The sequence below is a fragment of the Mytilus edulis genome, chromosome 12, assembly GCF_963676685.1.
Source record: "Mytilus edulis chromosome 12, xbMytEdul2.2, whole genome shotgun sequence".
NCBI classification, from domain to species: Eukaryota; Metazoa; Mollusca; class Bivalvia; order Mytilida; family Mytilidae; genus Mytilus; species Mytilus edulis.
In genome coordinates this window covers 67,640,606-67,667,880 of record NC_092355.1, presented here as the reverse complement: position 1 = coordinate 67,667,880, position 27,275 = coordinate 67,640,606, and the positions used below count along the sequence as shown (strand labels likewise).

Here is a 27,275-nt window from a genome sequence, read left to right as displayed (position 1 = left end):
AACCTGAAGCGGGACGAACAGACAGACGGATGCACAGACCAGAAAATATAATACCCCTCTACTATCTTAGGTGGGGCATAAAAAAAAGGTTAATTCTCCTTTAATATGATAAATCCTAAAACCATTTACAGCCAATTTCATTGAGCGTGTATGAAAAGGTAACATCTTTGGTTAGCTTGCTTGCTAGCTGAACCGTGAAGTCATTATAAGGTTAGGTAAACTACCCTCCTTTAAGAGTAGACTAGTCCAACAGATAACCAATCTATCTGTCTGTTGGACTAGTCTTCTTCGAAAGGAGGGTAGTATACCTGACCTTATAATGACTTCCTGGTTCAGCTTACAAGCAAGCTGACCAAAGATATTACCCTTAGCTACACACTCAATGAAATCAGCTGTAACAAATTATAATTCTTAACCCTTTTGTCATATATTTTATTTAAATTACAATTTATGTCAGATCAAACACATATAACAGAAAAGTTTATTTGAACACTACTGCATGTAACATAGCTCCTAGACACTGGACGATATTCTTGGTCATCAGAACATCAACATGTTCTTCTAAATGTCTCTTGGGGTCCTGTAAAAAAATAAATAACTTTTATACAACTTCTAACATGTTATATCTGACTGGTGTTTAAGAATCATGATTTTTTTTAATGGTATTTAGGTAATTTATACCAGTCTTCGTAAGTCGGGGTAAATTATTTTCTAACTGTAATATCAGTCTGTTGTTTAAGATCAAGAACTCTTTTCATGCTTTTTCAGTCCATTTTAACGTACTTGATAAAGCTTGAAAAAATTCTTTAACTGTCAAATACATAGTAGAAGTCATAAATAAAGGAACCTATATCATATGGTTTTGCTGAATTTGAATATAAAACAACCAATACTACATAAATTTTAGGTCAAGGTTATCTAGTATTGAGTATCAAGGTTTAACTTTCAAGAAATGTTTATCACGTAAAATAATATGGGCTTTACACTTACCAGTTTTCCCACATTCTTTATTGCCAACTGCTCTGGTGTCATCTTTTCTTCTTCTTCTAGAGCCTGAAAAAAAGATAAATCACAGTTTAATCCATCTATTATATTTTAATCAGCTTATCAGACAAAATATGATGTCATTTCTTGATTGATTTATGGTGTTTAGCTTTTTTAAGCAATATTGGCTATTTTCAGGTGGCCAGATTTCATTGGTGGAGAAGCTCTCATGTGCCTGGAAAGTATCATGACTTTTGCTGAAAACTTGCAATACTAGTCAATTAAAATTGCCACATTTGGGATTCCAATTCACAACCTCAGTGTTGACAAACTGGTAATACAGTAGATTAACTGTTTAGACGGGTCAGCCAAAAAGACCACATAAATGTGACACCAATTTACAATTCCTTGAAAACTAGTCTTAACCTAATATACTGTAGTGCATGAATTGTTTAGTGGAATAATATATCTGTAACTTTTACTTACATCAAACTTTAATCAGACTTTCAGATTTAAAAAAAAAAATTGTTTGTTTAAAATTTTGATGTCAGAATAATGCTAAATTATCTCCCTTTGAATTTCAAACTCTCGGAGCATATTTAAGCAAAAATTAATTTATGTGAATAAACATAATAAGAAAAATCCATCTAGTTATCAAATGTTTTTGGACATAAAAGATTTGTTTAAGCCCTTAAAACATATTATGTATCCTTAGTCACAATACGTTTTCTTGAATTGAAATTTTGTGCAACAGTACATAATTTGAAAATTGTTTTTGCATTAACATTTTGTATGAAAATATAACTGCACTTTATTTTACAAAAATAACTACTGTTAATCATGGAAATGGACAATTTGTATCTTTGAAAAGTATTTTCTGCATCTTTAACCCTTTCCTCCATTGATTTTTTTGTTGTTGCATACTTGATTTGCATAGGATTATTCAATAAAATTCTGAAAATATGCTTTCAAGTATTAATGCATCGCGTAAAACAAATATTTCATCAAATAAATTTAAGTCAGATATTCCTATGATATTCCTTTTCATATTGGATACAAATTTTATTAAGTCTACTGCAGACACTTTGTAGTCAAAGCATTTCAACTGAGGTACTACAAAGGCGTCAAAAGGCGTCATTATGGAGTAAAGGGGGTGGCGTCACTATGGAGGAAAGGGTAAAAAAAAACTCTTTTAGAAAAACAAGTTTAAAGAAAAATAGGAAAAAACATGAGTTATCTCCCATTTTAAAGCTAAGTTTTTCATATGAAAAGTATTGATTTATCTCAGGGTTGCGGTTTAACTTATTGAAACTTAGCTATTTTTTTTATTATTAAAGAACGTGACAAAAGGAAAGAAACAATCTGTTCTATGTTTGCATATAGGTCTTTGAAGAGCAAATAGTGACTGGTTTGCTATTTACAAACATATCTTTGGATTCAAGAAAAACCATAACATACCTTGTGATAATTCTTTGCCAACTCTAACATATCTTTAACGGTCTTTTCATTATTAGTACAATGTGTATTATAATCTTCTAGCGATAAGCCATCAACCCAACTCTTCTTGTGTAGGTTAAGTAACATCTACAATACACAAATACATTTAAATACAAATTTTACAATTTGAGAAAATTATGACACACCCTGTTCTTTTGCATTTTTGTGGTTTTTGCTGTGCATGTACTGATTTTGTATAGTGGACGGATACCTTATTCCATGTTTTTCGCTTACGTATATATGATAGACAATTAAATTGGGAAACACATTATCAAAGGGCTGAAGATAGCCATATAAAACATATATATATATAACTAAATATATATCTAACTAGAACACACCCGCGAAATTGCGGGCATTAAGAGCTGTTGAGATTTTGTGTCTAGAAAATTTCAGCAAAAGATCTCATATCTGGAGAATTTTAGAAAAGATATCAAAATGCATAGGTACATGGAAACAGTTTAAGCCCTCTCCCTTGTTTCCAAAGTCTGTAATTTTTTTTCTGTTAACTTCCATTATTTTCCCCTTTCTGTATACTATGAACATACGTATACTATAAGTAAAGTGTATTTGCTATTTTAAACTATCAAAATCTTCTCCTAGACGATCACTGCTATTTTATTTGGAAAGTCTCTATCAATGCAATAATTATTGTCCTGTCCCCGAGTACTCTTATGAAATGTATGTGCAAGTTTAAAACAGGTAGTCCTGTTTGACATAAAAGCAAAATCACAGGCATTTTAAGCTTGGTTGAAAGTATGATAACTATTTTAAGATGAATTTTTGTAAAAGATTTTATGTCTTTTGGATTTTATGACAGGACAATATTCTTAAGCCTCTCTTTATTTTTCAAAGTCTGTTATTATTTTGTTTTCCGTTATATTACATTATTTTCTTTATACATTGAACATACACATCTATATCATAAATATTTAAGTGTATTTAATTTTCTATTAACTATCAATTCTTCTCCATGGCGATCACTGCTATATTATATAGACAGTCTCTATAAATTATAGTAGTATATTTATCATAGCATACATGCAGACAAATGCGAAAATAATTGTCCTGTCCCCATCTGAGTACTTATGAAAATTATGTGCAAGTTAAAATCGAGGTATAATAGTAGTGGTTCTAACGACATAAAAACCATGATATGGACAACGCTCTGATTGGCTTATTTATTTTTCACTTTTGTTATCTATCATATGATTGGTTCTCAATGTTAAATCTGGAAGTCATGTATGACATAAAAGTTGGTTTTATAATGGAAACCATATTCGGACACCTTTTCGTTTTTCTCCCAAAATAACCTAAACTGAAAAATCATACGAATGGATGACAAATGTGACTATGCATAGTACCTATAGGACACAGAGGCATGATGATTAACTTATTGTGGGAAGAAGAGAAGCGACACACAAATTGAGGTCTTCTCGTTTAATAGTACAGATAATACCCTTACTATAAATAAACAGCCAACATAAAGTTCATAAAAGATAGATTCTACAATCACAGGGTATAACATGCTCAAATGAAGCTTCAAGCTGCATTTCTAGAAGCTCTGATTTTTAATTCATGCCCGAGAAAATGTGCCAATAATTTCATACATTTTATGTAAGAACGTAGAACGTAGATATATTCAGTAAATACAAAACTGGTGTTTCTTAATTACAGAAAATTAAAATTTGTAGTTTCTGAATAGTTGTGGCAAAATTTTAATTGATGAACAGACAGAAAGAGATGTAAATTAGTATTACTGCAGTGGTAATTTTATTTTTAATTAATTTTATAGCATATTCAGTAGATTGTATATTCCTCCACCCCCAAAAAATTATAATTTTTTACAATAATTTTATTGAAAGCAGGAAGCAGCCTATATTTCAGGGCATCGAATAACGGAAACAAAGGTTAATACAAGATGTCTTTGTTTTTTTTTTAATTGTATACCACATCCTCCTTTTAAGTGCCAGTCTTTGCAAAAATCAGAAATTTAGGTAAAAATCAAAACATGGTCAGAAAAAACCCACCGAGCTAATCATGCTATTTAATACTAACCATCATCCTGAGTTAAAAATTATTAGTCTTTTGTTTGTGTGTGTCTGGTAATATCAAATAACATGGTTAGAAAATTGGTTAGAATGATAGCAAATTACAGAGTTATCTCTCCTTATTTGTTAATTTCTAGTGCATTTCAACCAAATTTTATCTTCTATTAACAGAACAGAAAACGGAAATGAATGTTATTTTTGTGCATAACTACATATTAAAAACTAAAATCAATGTCAAATTGGGTGGAGTTTTTTGGTCATGTTTTCACCACTGCCTGATTCTTAGGCAGACTGGCACTTAATAGTATAAATTATCATACCTTCTGTTCTAGTTCATTTTTCCTGTAGTTAATGGCAATGGAGTAGTAATGTCTGTTTAGTCCATGAATCAATGCCTACAAAATATAAACATATGTATAACATGAACATGAGACAACACTAATTTAACAATCAACTCATTGATTTTATCTCTTTACTACAAAAGCCTTGATAAGTAACACGAGCAATGTAATTGTTCTTTTAATTGAAGGCTTTGTTATAATCTTTATTTGTTGGGCAATTTGTAATAGAAGACTTAAATACAACTATTAGTAGCTCCACAAATGTTCCATCAAAAATATATCTAGCGGTTACCTACAAATATATATATTCATTCATGGAAACATTCCCATATATTTTCTACAATTTTTTTTTTTAACTTAGGCTTAAATCTATTTACCTTTTTTAATGTGTGTACAGTACCCCCAAAAAGTAGTTGGTAGAGGGGATGTTTAATATACACAGTTGTAGACTGGTAGAGCAAAAAATATTAATTAGAAAAAGTTAAAGAGGTCTCTGTAACTGAAATAAACTAAATAAAGAAAAAAAAATAACCTTAGGCAAAATCATACTTCATATGTTACTAATTTCACTTTTAAAAAATAATTAACAAGTTTATACACAAGAGTCTTTCTGAAAGAACCAGTGTTAAACAACTTTGGGAATGCACATACAATTAGTTTACATTTTCTAGGACTACATTAAAGTTACAGTAAAATTTTCATATAACTTTGACGTGTGACATAGGGATATACACAATAGAATCTTAACCCTTTCGCCGATGAGTCCCGGTTTACCGGGATTCACGCTTCAGACAGCTGACGATGAGTCCCGTTTTACCGGGATCGGAATACCTCTTTTATATTTCCCACTCATAACCGTGCAAACATGAGTTATCTTTCTTTGATGAATACCCGGATGAAAGTGTAAACATGGCGCTTCCGTTTGTTGAAAACCATGTCAAAATCAGAGGAAATTTACGGAATTTACGAGAATTTGAAATGAGGGAACATTTTTTTTGAAAGAATATGGAAGAATTGAAGTCAAACTAGTATACTTTTTTGACATGAAATGTCGTTTTATGTACAAAACACTTGGAATGGACATCATTCAGTGTGAGGAATTTGTACAGCCTCGTAAAATTTTTCAAAATTTTGCCGTTTTGGGTTAAAAAATTACGATTTGGGGTCAAAGAGCAGAATTTTGAGAATTTCACCTAGATAATGCTGAAAATTTGATTATTTTATGATGAAAAAATTATCAAAACATGAACAAAACTGTGAACATAGTGTTAGTGAATGAAATAAATACACAAATAACTACAAACAAGTTTTTATTGACATTTATTATGAAAATCTCCCACTTGAGTAATAGTAGCCAGGGAAGCCATCGTCTCAGAGTAGCTTCTGTCTGGGCAGCAATCGGTGAAAGGGTTAATGGAAATGAGATGCATAAGGATAAAACAACTGAATACTAAATTTTATCGCCTATCATAAGTAGTTCCCCATAACTGACCTAATCACAAACATGATAAACCCTATTTTCTGTTCTCTAAAATATGATCTTTACAAACCTGAATTGATGGTTTTTGTAAATGACCTAAATTTGATGTTGTCTGTCTTGGTTCTTGTCCTAATACCATCATGTTTGGGTTAATTAATCGAAAAGCATCAATAACAACCTGTGAATATAAAATTAATGATAATTAAAATAGTCCTTTCCTTATTCATAACACCGAACAGCTTCTATTTTAAAAATCTGATATTGAAGCTAGCTTAACCTCCCACTTCAGTTGTTTATAGCTCCATTATGTTGACAAATAGGGTGAGCAACCAAAACATACGTAATAAAGTGAATCAATGTTCTGTCTTGTGTTATGTGAATCATCAGTCTGTCCCATGTTTGTGAATAGCTAATCCTTTTCTTGTGTAATGTGAATCAGTGTTCTTTCTTGTGTCATTTATTTGATCATTTTGTCTTTGTGATATGTGAATCATCATTTTTGTCTTTGTGTAAATCATTGTTCTGTCATGTTTTATGTGAATCATTTAATTTTGATGGTTGATAGCAAAAATACAGGTAATTCTAAATGATGTAAAGCAACAACATTTTTCATACATATAACCAAGATGTTTTCTTCTCACCTTGCCCTTTACAGACTGAATGGGATCAACCACCACAGCCACAGCTCTCTCTGACAGAGCCTCAAAACTCTGTTGTGTATTAATATCTACACCAGACAACCAACAACCAAATCCTGGATGGGAGTGATACCAACCAACTACCATTTCTGGTCTGAAAAAAATAAAATATATATTATATTGTCTCCCACTATTAACCCTTAGACTGCTACGCGCGACTATTGTCGTTCCGATAAAGCAGTCCGCTACTGCTACGCGCGACTATAGTCGTTTTCCGTAACTCGTTTGTTTACACAGTTACCATGGAATGGGCGGAGTCAATATTCATGAGATTGCGGCAGTTTCGACTTGTATGGATTCTGATTGGTTAAAAATCTGCGTTCTTTCGAGTGTCTCTTGACTTTAAATCAAGTACATTTTATAAGCGATAAAACCGAAAGTGAAAATTTTTGATGAAAAAAGTGACAAAATGGCGGATATTATTTGGAGAAATGGCCAACACGTTCAGAAGTATTTCAATGATAACGATTTAACAGCGGCGGCCCATAAAAAGGATTTGGACGAGAACGGAAGATATAATAGATGGAAATAGAAATATTCTATCAAAACTGCGAACAGAAGACTTTTAAAGCGAGAACCACCGGGATTCCTAGACCTTGTCCAAAATGGATGACATGAAACAGGATTTGCGATGTTTATCATTTCGCCTTTCAAATGTGAATCAATATTGACTGACATCGATAGATCCGAACTTTAAGTTTGTCAAGATTATTTATTGATGAAAGCTATAACAATGAACTTGTCGTATAAAACATATATTTGTACATGGAAGTAAAAGTCGGCGCAGTGAAAGTCGGAGGAAAATACCGGAAAATATTTGCATCAAAAAGGCTGTTGGTTCTAGAAGAAACTTTTTTTTTTTTGATAATCACAATGGAACTAGTTCTTAAAAGAGATTTTTATATATTGGTTCAATTCTGAAGTCATGGATACTTTTACATTTATGGATTCGTTAATATTTAAAACATAAAAAAAAATAAGTTTACCTTTGTTTACCTCTATTTGCACCTGTACAGGTAAAAAATGACCAGAGACTCACACAAAAATAAAATAAATAAAAAATACAGAATCTAACAATACTTTTTTATATAACTTTTATTGATGAATATTCAATATTTACAAAGATACAGCAATTGTAAGTGAACATGTTTATTTCATCAGTGATTAAAATTTTATTCAGCAATACACAAAAGTACAATAGAAATGAATGCAGCAGTCTAAGGGTTAAGATTAATGTTGCCACATTCAAAATTGTTGTAATACATGTATAACAAATAAAAAAAAGAAAACAATAAAAAAAAATCATTTTTAAAAATTCACAATAATATTTTTAATTTCATATCAAGAGCATAATTCAAACACTCATCTTCACTTTGCTTAAGTTATCAGTATTTATTTTTTAGATTTAGTCATTTTAGAAAATGCAAATTAAATTTTTGAGATATTGAGAAAAATCTTGTTTAATTTAAATAAAAATGCAAGTTTAAATTATTGCAATTATAACCCTTTCACATTTCTGAAATGATAATTTTGAATTTACAGGTTTTTTTTTGAAAATCAAAGAGATTATTAGATAAAGGCATAAATTTTTCAGGTAAAGTTAAAAAGTTAATAGCAATTATGTGTTCCATGTTAAGAGCAAAAAAATACAATTATAATTATTGAATGTTTCTTTTAGTAATTTCATAAGGTTGTAAAAGTGTTTACCTTGCATACATACAAAATATACTTTGGTCAACGCTTTTACACCCCAATGAATTTACAAAAAGAAGCATTCAATTCTTAAATGATTTTATGTGCATTCAATACAATTGCAAATTTTCACCTATTTTATAGAAAATAAAAGAGGTAAATACATAATTTTAACGATTTTCAGTTAAAGTTCAACAAGCCAAAGTTGTATAGAAAGTTTTAAGAAAATTTATGACATATCCTATTTAGAGTAACATGACCTTAATTTACAAGTCTATAATACCTTCCTGTTTGTTTTAACATGTCCAACATCTTGGCCTGGAATACTGGATCTACAGCTTCTACACTTACACCCTGTGAAAACACAAATTATAAATAGTTAATAGTTAAGGAAAAAGCCAACTGATTTTTTTCTTTTTAGACTGGTATCCTTTTAATACTTACAGTTCCTGACTGAGGCATAGCAAACACATCAATGACTCTGACTGTGTAATCATCAACAAATTCTCCCAACATCAGACCCATAACTTCCATGGGAACACCAGCTCTCCCATGCTTTAACATCTGTAATTAAATATTGAGAAATTATTAATTCAGATGTTTTATTATATTTTCACCTCAGACATGTATTTTTTTTCAACCATCATCATGATTATCAGAGAAGAGTTGATATATTTAAAGACACTAATTTATTGCTGGACACACTGTTGGTTGCTGTTTCATCGAGTTATACCCCACTATTTATTCATATTTCTCAAAGCAAATTTTTTACATGTATGGCTGTTTCATTGGTACAATATTCAATTTTGAAGACATGTACAAAGAAAGTTGTCACAGCCTGACTGTCAACTGTATTCAGAAAAGTTTACATTCAATACAATATCTGTATTAAAATTCATGTGATTCTTGTTTCTAATTTGTGTTTTCAACAATGACATCAACGACATGTCTACATCATTCACCAAAGTCTGCCAAACATTACAGCATTCCATTGTCAAAATACAATGTTGTAAAATTATAAATCTACTTTAGGCCAAATAAAAATATATGTGTTGTTCCAGTTACATACTTTTAAAAAATAGGGTCTTTAGGTCGGCAATTTTTTTATTTTTTTTTTTATTTTAATTTTTGAATGTCAAAATCCGGAAAAAAATCGTGTGTTTACCGAAATTGTTTCCGGTATTATACATGCCCCAACCGGAAGTCCACCATTTTTACATGTGTTTGGTTGTAAAATAAACAGTCATGATACGTTTTTAGTTAATTTTGTTGCATTCTGTTATGAATTGTTGCATTTTAGCCATAACAGATACTTGTGATGGAAATTCAGATGACAGAAATCTATGAATTTAATTATTTTAATTCACAATCCTCAAAATTTGATCGTTTGAAAATTTATTTTTCAGAAATGAAAAAAAAAGGTTCTAGGGTCGGTCGGGTTACTGGAACCACATATATATTTTTATTTGGCCTTATGTTAGTACTGTATAGAAGTTATATTTACCTTCAACAGAGCTAAAGATGATATATACACTTGTTCTTGTGTGTCTACTGCAGGGGCATCTGATGGAGGGGCACCCTGGAATTTATAAAAACATACATTATGAGATTGTTTTTTTTTTATGTGTGTAGCAGATTTGTGACATGGATTAATAAAAACACTTTGAGATTTTTTCTATGAGTGTAGCAGATTTGTGACGTGGATTAATAAAAACACACTTTGAGATTTTTTTTATGAGTAGCAGATTTGTGACTTGAAATCACTTTAAGAATGTAATGCATTCTGGGTAAATTTTCAAAAGCTTACACATAACATGCCAAATGGGTGTGACAACATTATAAATGTATGCCTCCAACCTAGACAGAAAATGAGAAATTAAAATAATTCATATTGTAATGAAGCATTTTTTTTTATGTTTCTCATGATTGATTCTATCAAACCAGAAATTTTATTAACAAAATATACAGTTTCATCATACAAGTGTAAGTTCTGTGTTTGGCTACATACATGTACACAGTGAGCCAGGGTCACAGACTATGAAACACTCTGCCGCCGCTTTTCCATTTATCATCCTGAACATGCACACAATTGTATGTATGTACATGTATTTAGTGATACTTTCACAACTACAAAATGTACAAATGTATGCTAATAAATATGTACACGGTAAATATACAGCCATTTAGGAGATAACTGATATTGTATTTTAAGCTCTGACGGCTTCAATTGGTGATTTGATGGTCACAATTAGGTATTTTGGTAATCACTAATTGATGCTGTTAGATCCTAAAATACAATATTGTTATCTTTATTCTTATGAAACTGACAGTAAACAATATCAAATCATACATCTAAAATCTGTGATACTTTGTCTGCACTTGGGCATACATTTTCAAAGCATCAGGGAGACGGATTTATAAAAGTTTTTCCAAACTTGTTGCCGAATCCCATATTTGAACTCTATGTAACATTGTCATATATATCTTGTAATTTTTCATTAATAAATACTGTTTAAACTAAAGCATCAGTTGTGTGAAATGATGTTATGAAAATTAGAGATGTTATCCAGTCAAAATGAACGTTACATATGAAGTTGCATTAGAATCATATATAATAATACCTGGCCTAGTCCTGGCATACCACCACCTAATCTGAGTAGTCTGTCCATTTCTGAAATCAAAAAGATCAACATGATTAAAGCTAAAGTTTGCATTTAGAGAACTGCTATCTTCCTTTTTCATGTTTGTCTATAGTTGTAGTACTAGTTGAACTTCATCCTTTTTTTAAGATAGATTCATATTTTTTTGGGGTAAAACTTCAGCTTATAGTACAAAAGGGCACATATTTATATTATTTGCAGAAACTTTTTTTTAGAAAAGTTGTTTCAAATATTTTTGTTTTTGTTTCAAATATTATGAATTTTCTTCTTTTTCTTCTTAGTTAAAAAAAAGCCCAGTTTTCCTATTTTCTTTTCATCAAAAGCAAAACAACACTTTGTATGAAGGACAAGACTACACGAAATCGTTGGACTGTCGGACAAATCCCATGAATAATGGATCAGTCTGGTAAAATTTGTTGAATTCCGGTCCGAATGTCAGGTGTTTTTTTTCCCATGGATTCTAGCAAAATTCCCAAACGATCTCAAAATTCATTTTCATCTTTATTATTCATGACAGCGATGTTTATTTTGTTCAACCGCTAGCTTTATGCTGAACATCGCCAACCAGTAATGTGTAAATCCAGGTAAAAACATATCTGACTGACAAAAACAGCAATGGCTGCCATCATTGGCACAACTGGAAATGTCAGTCTGCACCAAAATCTTTTTCAACTACTAGTCCGAAGACAAATATTCAAACATTTTTCTTATTGGTCCAACCAAAGTATTGCAATAACTTACTAGTCCATATAAAATTTCACTAGTCTGGGGCATCGGACTAGTGGCTAACCGTGCAGACTGAAATGTAGACATTACTGGATCAGATTACAGGAACGGTTAAGACTAATACCAGGTTTTCCGATCAAATACAATAAATAAATTTAAAAATCCAAGCAGGTCACAAAATTTAGCTATGAAATGTAAACACTAGAAAACCAAAAGATATATGAAAAAGAAAGAAGAAACCGGTACTAATATTTTATACAGAAACTATAAATTATGTTTAGTTTACGGCGTGACTTTTTACCCCAATATACCCCAATAAAACAGTTTCAACATAATATTATTGAATAATACTATCATTTTTAGTTTATAAACATGTAAAAATCCAATAAAATGTGACATTACTTTTCTTTATCACTGAAATGCATTCAAGCAATTGTGCTTTCATAACAATATATCCTCTTGTCACATGATTTTGTTTTTGTGCAGTTTGGAGAGAAGTAGGGCACAACAAGTCATAAGTTTGTTGTATTTTGTCGGATAATATGTACATGTACAATTAGATTTTTTTTTAAATGGTCTGGTAAAGTTTCATTCGGTCTGGTTAAGCTAGGTTGTTTTATGTTTACCAGACCGGATGTCCTGTAAAAATAAAATTAATTTCTGTAGTCTGAGGGACCAATCTGCTGAAGGCAAAACAAGACAGGATCTTATCACCCATTGTCAGACTACTCAGTCTCAGGATCAACCCGATGCTGATGGATGAACAATGATGAAGACTTTCAAGTTGGCTTGTATGAACATGTGTTATTCATGAAACTCTTCAAACCACCAACTAAAACAACTCAAATAAAGAAAAGATGAGTGCTCCATCCTAATTTGGGTTCTACAACGTATACAAGTTCATTTTTGGTTGTGAATGACAGTGCAAAAAATCGTTTTTGTTCATGAAGATTTTAAGGACATTGATTTATTCAAACACCTCGGAGCAGACACAGTTTTTATGTCGGATGGGAACACGCTTTTTTTGATTCTATGTGAAATTATACTTTTCAGTTTCTATAAGGTTCAAAAATGGAGGCTTTACATATATAAATATTGTTTTTAATTTTTCTCTTACCAAAATGCCGACCGGAAATGCAATCAAGTATAAATAGAAAACAAGTCACGGTAAGGCTAAGATTGGAATTCCGTGATTTCGCTATGCTATAATTTAATATTTCTCAGTTCTTCGGCTACAAAAAACAATCAGAATTAAAGTTTACTTTCCAGTGCGTGTTCATTAAATGTTTTGCATGTTTATTACATTAGCAAAATAAAGATTATCAAAAAGTAAAATTAGTTTTACTTTATTTAGTCATGAATAATGAATATATTGTTTTATTGCATAGCAATATATATTTCCCACAGAAAGTAACCAAAAGTTAGCATGCAATAAATTCCAATATTGCACTAGTGCAATAAATCTTCAAAATTCATGACGTCATCAACGACAAAAGCTTTTTATCAATTTTTACTTTCAAATATTATGCTTTACAATAAAAGGGTTATTGCATGAATATTATGGAATATTGTCCCTCGTAGAAGATATATTACACTCGCAAGCTCGTGCAATATATACTCTTTTGTTTTTAGATTTTACCTGGGACTATATTATACTAACGTTAACGGGTTGACAAATTTGTCTACAAAAGACTCATCAGTGACGTTAGAATAAAAAAAAAAGATAAACGTGAAGGTTAAATAAAGTACAAACTTGAAGAGCAATGAGGACCAAAATTCCGAAAAGTTTTGCCAAACACAGCTAAGGTAAACTCTTCAAGGGGTAGACAAAACATGTGATGCAATTGACATATTTCATTTCCTATTTGGTGGAATATTATTAGGTTAGTTCTTAGACGGTGTTCTTGGAGATTTTGCCAATTCATGGTCTAACATCTCAGACACACTACTGGTGTTGTGATGTCTTTTGTATGCATACCTAGACGACCGTCTCAGTTCTTTTCGAATGGTCTTATGTTTTCATTTGTAAATGGTTATATATGTACATGCAGTACAACAGTGATCAGCGTTGGATCTTATAATGCCAAAATCAAAAGCTCAAACACATCAAACGAATTGACAACAACTGTCATATTCCTGACTTGGTACAGGCATTTTATTATGCAGAAAAATGATGGATTGAACCTGGTTTTATAGCTAGTTTGATAAGAGTTTCATTTCTAATGGTCTTATGTTTTCATTTGCATATGGTTATTTATATCTACATACACAGTGGCGGATCCAGAACTTTTCCTAAGGGGGGGGGGCGCTGACTGACCTAACTTGAGGGGGGGGGGGCCGCTCCAGTCATGCTTCAATGATTCCCTATATAATCAACCAAATTTTTCCCACGAAAGGGGGGGGGGGGGGCCGGGCCCCCAAAGCCCCCCCTGGATCCGCCTATGATACAGTACAACATTGATCAACGTTGGATCCTATAAAAAGTAAAATCTCAAAAAAACTGAACGCCGAGGAAAATTTAAAACGGAAAGTCCCTAATCATATGGCAAAATCAAAAGCTAAAACACATCAAACGAATTGACAACAACTGTCATATTCCTGACTTGGTAAAAATTATGCAGAAAATGATGGATCGAACCTGGTTTTATAGCTTGTTTGATAAGAGTTTGATATACTATTTCTTCAATTGTTTGTGAATGAAATTTGAGATGATTCTGCCGATGAAACATCAGGATTTATTAGCTTTCGTGGCTGCTTGTTGAATGTGAGTGTTTCATTTTAGATCTGTTGAAATTGCGATGCACATTAAAGTACCTTGCATGTTTTACTGATTCTATTATATGGACATGTATGTTGTAGTTGTAGTCGGGATTTCATTTTATAGCAGCTTCTTGAAGCTCGAGACAGTCGTGTTATAATTAAATTTGTCTGTAGATTATTCTGTCACCTACAAAAAGTCTGATACGGATTTGTTTGAATTGTCTGGAAGATTATTGAGGTAGACTAGGAATAATATTGGTCATATCAATGTACCAAGTGGGACACCTGATGTGACTGGTATTTATGAAGATGTCATATTTTCTAAAAGTAGAGCTTGATAAATTTGACATCTTTTTGAAAGAAAGGATTCAATAGTTATCAAAGGTACCAGGCTTATAATTTGATATGCCAGACGCGCGTTTCGTCTAAGACTCATCAGTGACGCTCAGGTTCAAATAGTTAGAAAACCAAACAAGTAAAATAAAAAAATAAAGCCGAAAAGCATTGAGCATCCGAAGATTGTGCCAAATACGCGTAAGAAAATATATGCCTGTGATAAGACGCGTAAGAAAATATATGCCTGGGATATATATAAGAACATCCTTATAGTATTTTGAATAATTGATACTTTTGCAAACAGTAAATTAAAAAAAAACAACCATATAATTGACATTCATGTCAGCACACTGACTGCTGGGCTGGTGATATCCACAGGGACAAATCGTCCTCCAGCTGTGGCATCGTGCCAGTGGTGTAAATAGTTTTCAAAGGTACCAGGCTTATAATTTCATACGCCAGATGAGTCTTTCGTCTACATAAGACTAATTCAACCAAGTTTATAATATTTGCTGCTATACCAAAGTATGTTTCATTTTGAATAATAATATCTTGTGTGGTAACCTGTAAAAAAAAACTTATGCAAGATCCATTATAATCTGTGTGTATTATCTTTTCATTCTATTGTGGTAATTAATGCAGGGGAAATTTTTTTGGGACCCTTTAATGCAGAAAAATGTTATTTTTTTGGTTTTCGGTCATAGGACGGTTTAAAGAAGAGCTACATGTAGATAGGACTTATAAACAATTTATGAACGTAAAACTATTAATACTTGAATCTTCTGAATAGAGTAAATCATGGTTAATTTAATACATAAACAACACATTTTTGAATTACAGAATTTACTCAATGATTGACCAAAATCTTCTCTTCGGGTCTAAGCAGAAACGAACTTCTCTATTACTTTGTCAACATTCACACTGAAATCCCGATCAATATGCAGTAATGCTAGCGATGATAACCTGTCGTTGTTCGTTGATCGTTCATTTGTTTTCAACTTAATACACTGATAGATCTGCATGGTAGCACTCGCGAGATGTTATAAACCAGCGTACATGTTCTCCATCAAGCGACCTCCCGATTGAAATTGTCCGCCAAATACATGCCAGGTCATTTTGTATGTCTCAGACAATGTTGAGAATTATTCGTTGGTTATATTTCCTACAACACGAGGAAACAGATAGGACACAAAGAAGCTATTTTCTGATAATACCAGACACCCTCTACTCTCCAATTCCATTATCATATGGTCTACGTGTGTGAACGCAAAATATAATGAGACTTTCCAATGCTGTTTTGGCGTGTTTTCAGGGTGATTGGGTCTGCATGGTAGTCTGTCGAATACATCGCCTCGGCATATTTTCAATAATATCAAAGGGTTTCGATAAATCTAATGGTCGATTGGTACATCGCAAACAGATAAGCCGTACTCTGTAAAATGTGCTCCGAAACTACACGTCTTAGACTGAGTATAATAAATTCAAATCTGGTAAAAGATACAAGTTATTGTCCGATTTTTACATGATCTCCAATAAAACGTTTATTTTGAAATGCTGTTATTTAATGACAGTTCATCAATTATAAAGTGACAACATATGTGTTTCTTTTAACCATAATTAATTTATAAATGTTTATTTTGGCATTTTCTTTTGCTTGCCGAATCGATGTGCACGCAACTGCGTGTTAGCGTATAGGGAGCTACGCGCCTGTTAAATGTAACATTTGAACTTTGGTACTGGTTAATTACATATAGGATTTGAAAAACTGGTAACAGACTTTTTCGCGTTAAATTCGTATATTTTGTAGGTTGTCTAAAAAGTATTCGACGTATTACACAAACCTTGTTTGAGCTCAGAGACAGTTTTTTCTAAGTTGTGTTGTGTATACTGTTATTTTTCATTTGGTCCTTTATTTGCTTTTTCCCTTACGTTTTTAGTTTTAATATACTTTTTATGTAGTTATCAAAGGTACAAGGATTATAATTTAGTACGCCAGACGCGCGTTTCGTCTACATAAGACTCACCAGTGACGCTCATATCAAAATATTTATGAAGCCAAACAAGTACAAAGTTGAAGAGCATTGAGGATCCAAAATTCAAAAAAGTTGTGCCAAATACGGCTAAGGTAATTTATGTCTTTCGCCTTTGCATTTTTCATATAAGAGAGGTTGTTTTGACAATGTAATTTAGAAAGTATGCTTGTCAATGGGAAAACTTTTCACCTAAGACCAGGACACAGAAATAATTCAACAGAATAAAAAATGTATCTTTTTTTTAATTTTCTTTTTCTTTTACTATTTGAATTATTTTAATTCAAAATGTATGTGAGCGCCCACTATAGCATTTATAATGGACAGAGGAGGCGTAACTGCATTATATAAAAAAAGGTAAATGTCCGTTATTTTGAGCAAGACTCGTCAGTTCTACACCACACACAAAACAAATATTAGAAAGACAAGAGTAGCAAAGCACCTATACAAATGGTGCTCATGTAGTTACTGTTACACATTAAGTAGGATATGTATAGCCTTGCGTTGCAACTCTGGTTTTTGGTGGGATTTGCGTTGCTCAAATTTTGTGTTTTTTTATGTTGTGTTTTATATACTGTTGATTGTCTTATTGTGTTTTTTATGTTTTGCTTATGAGTGTTAATGTCCATTTGGTATATTTCGCCTCTCTTTAATTGTAGGCTAGTTTAGAGCGTTATTTAAAAAAATACTATACTTTTTTGTCACTAAGTCATTTTCATAGTGACACTACAACTGTCAGGCTTGAATTTCGCGATAATATTATCATTTTACTGTCTTGTTCTTCTAATATTTGTCGCAATAACACACATTGCCAATGTGTCTCGGAACAATTGTTTCAGTGTAATAAAATAATAAGAACCACCCAAGGGTACATCGTTATTGCATTTTACAGAACCCGAGTTCAAAAGCCAAACCTGCAACAACTTTGCAGTTTCAGTTTTAGCTGCCGTTTTTGTCTCCATTGACTACCGCCCTGTTTTGGCGACAAAAGAATACAACATATAGCTGCTAAATAAAGAATGAGTAATCTTGATGTAATTATTTCAAATTGAGCTTTTGTTTTTGTTATTTGATTGGAGAGTCTATCCGTTTTGAATTTTACTCGGAGTTCCATTTTTTGCTATTTTACGTTTTAGTAAAGTTGCATTTTTCTCTATGGACCAGACAGTGTCGTCTGTAATAGAAGTTTTAAGAATAATTAACTATATTTCGAACTTTTGAAATGAAAAGATGGTATAATATACTGCATTAAAGTGAAAGATAAAAAAGAAACATTGGAAAGTTGTATGTCGTGCAAAAAATATTGGAAAAAATGGATAAATCATCTACTACCACTAGTTTTTAAAACTGTTCCAAGTGAATACATTTCTGTCTTTACCTTTATCTGGAACGCAAAAACTTTAAATTTAAAGAAACATATCCAAAAAGAAAAAAATAATTCCAAGCCCTGCATGACTTTATTTTAATCAGCATTATACACATTTAAAATAAACTGAAAATAATATCATCCTATGCTTTTCTTTTTTTTTTTATCTATTGACTGTTTTCATTCTGATACCTCAAATATGTGAACCTTTCCTTCTTTCGTCGCTACAAAAATACGATTTAGAGGGATATCATACTGTAGTGCCCTTGGATTTTTGATTCCGTTATCCTTCGATAGCAGCTGCTGACGTTTTTGTCCATTTGAACATATAAGCATAACATTTGACTACTCGTTTCCGGCAATGTAAATGTATCCTCAATCGTCAATAGCCAAACCTCTCGGTTTTTTTAACGTTTCATCCTGGAATTCCCACACTATCTTGCCGTCCATACTAGTGCAAGTGACGGTGTTCAGCGTAGTATTTGTATAATACAGGTGAGTATCGGTTAACGTTATATATGACCATTAAGGTAGGTTGCATTTGACGACAGTTTCAACTTTCCGATTCGCTAAAATAACCTTTTGGATTCCTTTTCCTTCAACACATACAAACAGCGACCCATTTCTATATGATAACCCAAAACATCTCCTGCTAAATGGAATATAACTTGTTACTTTTCTCTCTGTTATATCTACTAAACAAATTTTCGGATTGTTCGTGGAACAAGAGCTTACAGCTACATTTGAGTTATCGATATAAGCTACATCGCAAACCACAGCTGGTTTCATACATTTGTCGAATACTTTTTCCCCAACCGAATCAGTTAGGATCACCTTATCTTTCTCAAAGTTGCTGAACAATAATTTACCATTCTTCAACATACAACAACCTGACAGCATTCTTGCATCGATTTCATAATCACAAATTGGTTTTACTTTCAATAAGTTGATATCATTGGCGGACGTTTTGCTTGGTTGACCAACGAGTTGAGCTTGTATGTCTTTATGTCTAACCAGAGAAATGTTGCTACGACTTTTAAGTACCTGGACAAACCCAAAAGTCGGAACTGGTCTTGGATCCATTCTTAAGATACTGTTGATTTTCTCATCAACTGTAAAATCAAATTTCAATTTATCTAAGCTGTCATCTTCCACAATGGATTCTAAGTATGATTAAAAATACTGGTAATATCACTTGCTATTTTTCTCATACTAAAATAGGTTTGAAGATCTATTTTAGTATGAGAAAAATAGCAAGTGATATTACCTTGCTTAATTGTTCCAAAAATGTTTGTGCTTCTTTTACTCTTCTTTTCTTTTCCTCGACCTTTTTCATTATAACTTTGATTTTACTACTTTCTTGGTCTTCAGCGTTAGACAAATCGTTTGTCAGAGTGTGTTGCATATCATCCAGACGCTTAGTTATTTCTATTCGAATATCGGAAATATTTTGGAGAACAGTTTTCTTTTGTTCTTTCAGACTTCGAAATTTTCTTGTAAAACACAATAAATTTGCTCAAAATTATGTTCCGCGTCTTCTGTTCCTCTAATTGTTTCACGGAACGACTTTGACGTTTTGATATCTTTTATCATCTCTTTTAGAGTAACCATATCTTTACATTCGGAATGTTTTTTAAGACATTAGGGACAAACAAGTTCATCGTGTGTTTGACAAAAAAGTTGGAACTTTTCATTGTGCTCTGTGCAATAGGTGGACACGACTGTAACAGCTAACTTCGGTGAAATATAACTGGATATTGGTATTGTATCATGCCTCTCAGATGACCTTGAATATGTATGGACATCTTGACACTCATCACACAGACTTTGTTCACATTCATAACACCAGACAGTTGATGACTCAGAAATGTGACGACGATCCCAAACACTGCATATATCAGGATTGTCAGTCATCTATGAAAAAAACATATATAGATACAATAGACTATTTTCATATTACCGACTTTTTTTTACTTCGGATTTATATATTTTTCGACAGATTACTTCATTTGTGGTAGGACATCGTGGTTCTCGTTCAAGAAACAGCAACTTAAAGAAATAAAATCAAGCTTACATTCGATACTAAATAGGGGAAAACTGGTTTGTGTTTTCTTAACACGACAAAGTCATCGGAAAACAGTAAACTTTACCCCAAATTGCATTGATTATTAATATATGTCTGATTTAACTACTTTTGACCTAGAACATGTACCAGACTGTTTTATCACAAAGTACGTTACCAGTCGAAAAATTATATTATCTGAAGTCAAAAGTCGGTAATATAAAAATATTGTATTAGCATACACGACATTTAGTGCTTGTACTGAAGAATACAATTGTGTCCTTGTTTATGTGGAGTGATGGTTCATTTTTACATTTTGCTTTAAAAAACGGTATAATTTGTTATTTAAATAAAATAAAGGTCAAAGTAATTGTCTTGGTATGTACATGGTATACTCATTTTCGTATGAACAGCATGGCATCATCTGACGTTATTTTTTTTTCTTTACCCATGAAATTATTTTGTTTAGTTGAATTAAAAGTATGGTTTGTATTTGATCTCGATTGTATTTTTTTTTTACCTTTTCTCACCTTTCAATGATATGATCACTTCATAACCATTGTTTCTGATTTTCAACCCGGAAGAAAAACGGTGAAGCCAGAATAATAGCCACCGGACGCATTTGTTTCAGCCAAACTAGTTAATGAACATTATGAACGGAAGATGCGCGTTTCGTCGACAAAAGACGCGACAATTACGCTCGGATCATTATTTATTTAATTGCATGTTTATTAACATTTATCGGTAATTTGTACATTTTTCCTTTGATGTGTACTCGCTGATAATGTCAGTATCAGTGGACTGGCCGTGATATGAAAATTATTGGGTTAGTACGCAAATGACATGCGCGATTGCAACGCGTAAGGATCTACTTTCCCCTTTCATTCACAAAATTGCGCGTGATTTTTTTTCGCAGAAACGCACGAGATTTTTGGCGAATGAAACACTTGACATTGTTTGAAACTTTTACAAAGTCAGTTTAGCCTTTTTGAAAGATTATTGTGAAAATGTGAACAGAAAATGCATGAAAAACCCGATAGACTTTTAAAATAAAATGCGTTATATGAAGTACAACTACATATCGTCAATGCTGAGTTTTTATTCATACAATACCAATACATAGCCTGGTGCTGTTCCAAGTAGTTTTCTTTTTCTGTTTCTTGAGAAGTATTTGTTTAACCTGTTCAGTCACTATAAAGTGTTGCAATTCATATTTAAACGCAACACATAAATAGTGACCAAAAAGGTACCGCTATCGCAGGAGAGAAGCTAGAAAAAAAAATGAAATTTACGCATTTTCGACATTTTTGTGGGACCATCATATACAATTTTAAAAGATGTGGTTTCATTGTCAATGACAGATATTCATAGAACAAAGAACAACAAAGTGAACCGTGATATCAAGGATTTGTATAGTAAATCCTTGGTGATATATTCATATGCGGATCTAGTCCAAATAATTATGACATCTTGACAATGAAAGGCTATTATATTTTTTTTTCTTTGACGCCTTACATCGACAGGAAGGCGTCAAAGCAACAAGACGTCATAATCATTTGGACTGATGCGGATCTAGGATAACTTTTAAAAAGGGGGGTATAACCGGGGGCATCAAACTGTAAAAGTCTGCTCTGACCAGAATTGTAGCCTTTATAAGGAGTGACTGTGACCCGGTCGCCTACCCCTAAATTCGTTTTTGAAATTAAAGGTAACCGCAGGGCCTTTAAACTCCAAGTTTCATATTTCTGGTCCGTCTTGAAAATAAATGAACATGACTTTGAAAAAGCAAAGATTATAAGCTAAAAGATTAGTGACGTCTATTAAAATGTTTGAAATAATTATGAAGTCGACAGGAAATGAGCTTGTTCAGATAATTTAGTCAGTTTACATTGCCTCCTGTTGTGTTAGGCTGTATAAAGGTCTCCTCTTCTTAGAATTATTTGAAATCAATGAACACTGAGCTCACCTGATATTTTACTGTGATAAAGTCAGTATCAAAAACAAAAAGTCCTTTATTCTATATTTACATTATAATATGTAGTTATTAGTCTTACGTGATTGGAGCATATCATATCAAATTATTGATATTTTATGTAAAAACTCGATTTAATGAAAGATTTCTTTAGATTGTGATCATAACATGTGCCGTTTGATAATCAACTTTCCGTTTTGAACTCATTAAAAAAAAGTTGAAGAATTATTGGCAAACAACTGTTGACCGCGTATTCAATTATAAGTCTGGTACCTTTGATAACTATAAACACCGCTGGGTCGATGCCACTTCTGGTGGACGTTTCGTCCCCGAAGGTATCACCAGCCCAGTAGTCAGCACTTCGGTGTTGACTTGAATATCATTTCAATGGTCATTTCTATAAAATTACTGTTTGCAAATGTTTGAATTACTAGTATTCGAAATACTAAGGATTTTCTTATCCCAAGCATAGCTTACCGTAGCCGTATTTGGCACAATTTTTTGAAATTTTAGGTCCTCAATGCATGCTCTCTAACTTTGTACTTGTTTAGCTTTATAAATATTTTGATTTGAGCGTCGCTGATGAGTCTTCAGTAGATTAAAACAGGCATCTGGCGTATTAAATTATAAGCCTGGTACCTTTGATAACTATTGACTGATATTTATATATATATACTAAAATCAATATGTGAAATTTGTTATCCTATGGTAAGTTTCAACAAAGATGAAATGAAAAAAAGTCTGTTTGAACAAGTTGACAATTTGTGTTGTAGGATAATAATAATCGGATGTTTTTTGTTTTTATTTTCTTGAGGTGATTAAAATAATTTCGTCAAAAATATCGAGCATATTTCACCCCTTTCTAACATAAAGTTTCAGACTAAATTCTTGCTTATGTGGTTTTATTCATTAAATTGATTTTACGATATTTCTAGCCTCAAATAATCGTGACGTTCACGTCTTTTTTCTTTTTATCAATAATCTTATAATCGGTTTCGATTGGATTACTTTTAAAAAATAACGGTGTTCGGTATGTTCTTAATTGCAAGACAATGCATTATGTACTTGACCTATTAAGTCTACTCAAATTATTTCCTTCATTAAATATATTAAATATATAAATAATTTAGTAGGATTGCATCAAACCAAAGGGCATTTCATGTTTTTCAAATCTCTATTCTAGTAGTACACACTAGAATGTAAACAAATGAAAAAAGATGTTGTATGATTGCTAATGAGACAGCTCCCAACAAGAGACTAAAATGACACAGAGATTAACAACTATAGATCACCGTAGGTATTAGGAAATGTATTGCCACTATTTACAATATTCGTGTCTTTGGTAATGTTAAAAGTTTTCTAAACGAGTTCTTACTATAGCAATGATCATCATCTGAAACCTTTTTTTTTACATTTTTGAAATCACTATGACGGAGAAATCGATGCATCAATTTTTTTTTCTATTTGTAGAGCAATTAAAATGTAAATTATCCGAAAACTTAATTAATTTATTTTCTATTAAACTTGAGATAAGAGCACATCATTGAAATTGATGTTGTAAAATCTATCGAATAAAGAACAGTCCAATATTTACATTTCGAATAACGCTATATTTACTTAAATTGGTCGTAATAAAAGAATAAAGTAAAACACAAAATGACAATTAAAATCATGTTAAATGTTTAATGTTAAGGTAGATAGGGTGTCTTCCTCCATTTTGGATTTGGAAATACCAGAAAACAAGGTCTAGATCTTTAATAGAATGTGCAAAGTTTTAGAGTAGTAGGTAATTCATGTGTAAGAACTTCCACTTCGATATAAAAAATAACATGTTTTATCATATTTATGGTTGTATTTTACAAAAAAAACAGAAAACTTTTGTTTGATCAATTTTTTTTCAACTTTGCCACATAAGGGGAGGCAACTCAAATACAAGGGCAGATAATTAAGATTAAGGTAATTTTACAATAGAATGTGTTAGGAATTTACCTATTTTATAATGTAGCAAGAAAACGGGTCCGGTGACCCAATTGTTTCTTTTTCTTAACTGAACGCATACTATTAAAGCCATCTTCTCATATGTTATTTCAAAATTCTATGGTGTAGATTACGCTTTTTTGCAGAAAATTGGGTTTTCCATGCATAATCTATACAAAATTTGTCAATTTTGAACACCGTGTAGCGTGAAAGTAAGCCCGGTTACCCATTTTTTGGTTGTTTTTTTAAAAGCATGATATAAACTACATTTTGGCAAATTATTAAAAAATTCTATGGATTATAATTTAGACACGCCATCTACCTTAATAGGTTAAAGCTAAATAAATTGGTAAAATCCCCACATCCCACCTCTCTAAAAAAATGCTGTACACATGACATGTGAAATACAAGATTTCACCGCTCCAGATGCACATTTTTTTACATAGGAAAATGCCTGTACCAATGCAGGAATATGACAGTTGTTATCCATTCGTTTGATGTGTTTGAACTTTTGATTTTGCCATTTGATTGGGGACTTTCCTTTTTTAATTTTCCTCGGAGATCAGTATTTTTGTGATTTTTTCTTTTTGATTAAAAGCAAATTGCTTTTTGATTACATATCTTTTAATTCAAAATACATAGTCGACACTTTAGTTTGATATCTTAATGCGTTGTTATGTGTTAATATATTAAAATTCTATTTTAAAAGAGGGACGAAAGATACCAAAGGGACAGTCAAACTCATAAACTGAAAATAAACTGACAACGCCATGGCTAAAAATGAAAAAAACAAACAGACAAACAGACAAACGAACCCCATCAAAAACTAGGGGTGATCTCAGCTGCTCCGGCAGGGTAAGCAGATCCTGCCCCACATGTGGCACCCGTCGTGTTGCTTATGCGATAACAAATCCAGTAAAAAGTCTAATTAACTGATTCAACATTTTTGTATAAATCCGACCTAAAAGACACGTCGGGAAACTTTAAGTCACGCGTCGTACTCACGGTACACTTTTCACCGGACTGGTACTTTAAAATCGCATCCTTTTGTGACTGGAATGACCTCTCCTTAAGTAGCATCTGAGTTTATCCAAATTTGCATGAAGCTAGTTTAAACATATTTATTGTTCCAAAAAGAGACAAATGGATTAGACACAAGTTTTTCAACTTAGTAACGTCTTCTCCAAAGACTTCTCTCTTGCATGAAGCTAGTGTTGCACAATCTATAATTTCTTTGTGTTTTGTCAGTTCATCGTTTTTATTCTGGTAATGACGTCTGCCTCCCCCTTCTTGTTTTTGAATGTCCCTTTGTATCCCAAAATGTTAGACGGTCGCGACATCTATACCACTAAAGGAAAAGACCGATTTCATTTAACCGCAACTCCTCTGAAACCATACAAAGCAGGAAATATTTGTGATATGACGTATAAATGTAGAATTTGTACTTTCGCAAGCTTTCACACATGCTCAGTCGATGTACTGCTCCCTAAACATATAATACTAGGTCAATAATACAGGAAATAATACTACTAAATTCAGTCTTTGTCAAATGAATTTTCCGTTTGTAGTAAGGTTTCTAATATAAAGATGTTGATAGCAGAGAAAACTATGCACCTTATAATGAGCACGACTTTATCAGATGACACCATGGACAATACGAATACTAAAAATTCAGGATTAAAAAGGCGTTGGCACTTTAAATTAGTCACGGATCCGCGATGTTGCGGGTGTTTTCCAATGTAAATAGATGTTAAATGACGAATGTACTGAGTGCTGCCATGACAAAAAAGTTCCTTTATAATATAAGTTCTAAATGGACACAAATATTCTGAAATATCATTTCCACAATAATGAATATAATATTTCATGATCCTAACAGAATAGTTGGTATACTATAGCTACTAGTATATTTTTTCAAACAGGAACCGATATTTTGATACTATTTATAACATTGTTCACAGTGGAAATTCTGTTTAACGGAACAAATATATCTTGACATCGCGAAGATAAGACATTAATGATGAAAAAAGTAAAATCACAAAAATACTAAACACCGAGGAAAATTCAAAACGGAAATCAAATGGCAAATTCAAATGATAAAAAAACATCAAACGAATGGTTAACAACTGTCATATTCCTCACTTGGTACAGGCATTTTCAATTGTAGAAAATGGATTGAACCTCGTTTGATAGCGCTAGATCTCTCGCTTATATGACAGTTGGATTTCGATGACGATAAATTCAGATATACATATACATCTAACAGATATTTCGCCCTGGCAAAACAATTTAACTATTTAGATATGAGCGTCACTGATGAGTCTTATGAAGACGAAACGTGAGTCTGGCATATGACATTATAATCCTGGTACCTTTGATAACTATATTCATTATGAGTATAAACAATTGTGAACTAATAAATGACAGTCCTGTGTTTATTGTTACAAAACTTTACAATACATTTTTGATTGAAATTGGAACAGAGAGTACCGACTCCGCTTCTATTTTGATGATTCCGACCTTATTTACAATGAGAAGAACGTAGCGGCGGATGCGACATTGAAAAAGAGAAATCTTTGTCAATGTGAATAAGTGACAACTTTTGTCTTTTGGAAGGAAAATTTAAGGCAAAAATTAAATTTG

General features: G+C 32.2%; 1 protein-coding gene across 2 annotated transcripts; it reads right to left on the bottom strand.

Moving 5' to 3' along the window:
* Positions 1-418: 418 nt before the first annotated feature.
* On the bottom strand, positions 419-13,314 carry LOC139498969 (26S proteasome non-ATPase regulatory subunit 14). Of its 2 annotated transcripts, none has more exons than XM_071287561.1 (11): positions 13,247-13,314; positions 11,365-11,414; positions 10,248-10,322; positions 9,188-9,307; positions 9,027-9,097; positions 6,995-7,145; positions 6,424-6,531; positions 4,853-4,927; positions 2,443-2,568; positions 991-1,053; positions 419-580 (listed from the first exon to the last, which is right to left on the bottom strand). In XM_071287561.1, exons 2-11 carry the CDS (start codon positions 11,410-11,412, stop codon positions 482-484), a joined length of 936 nt encoding a protein of 311 aa, XP_071143662.1. In that variant the 5' UTR covers positions 11,413-11,414; positions 13,247-13,314; the 3' UTR covers positions 419-481. The 2 variants fall into 2 exon arrangements, with proteins under 2 accessions (XP_071143662.1, XP_071143663.1); XM_071287562.1 differs by having other exon boundaries at positions 13,176-13,255.
* Positions 13,315-27,275: the final 13,961 nt, after the last annotated feature.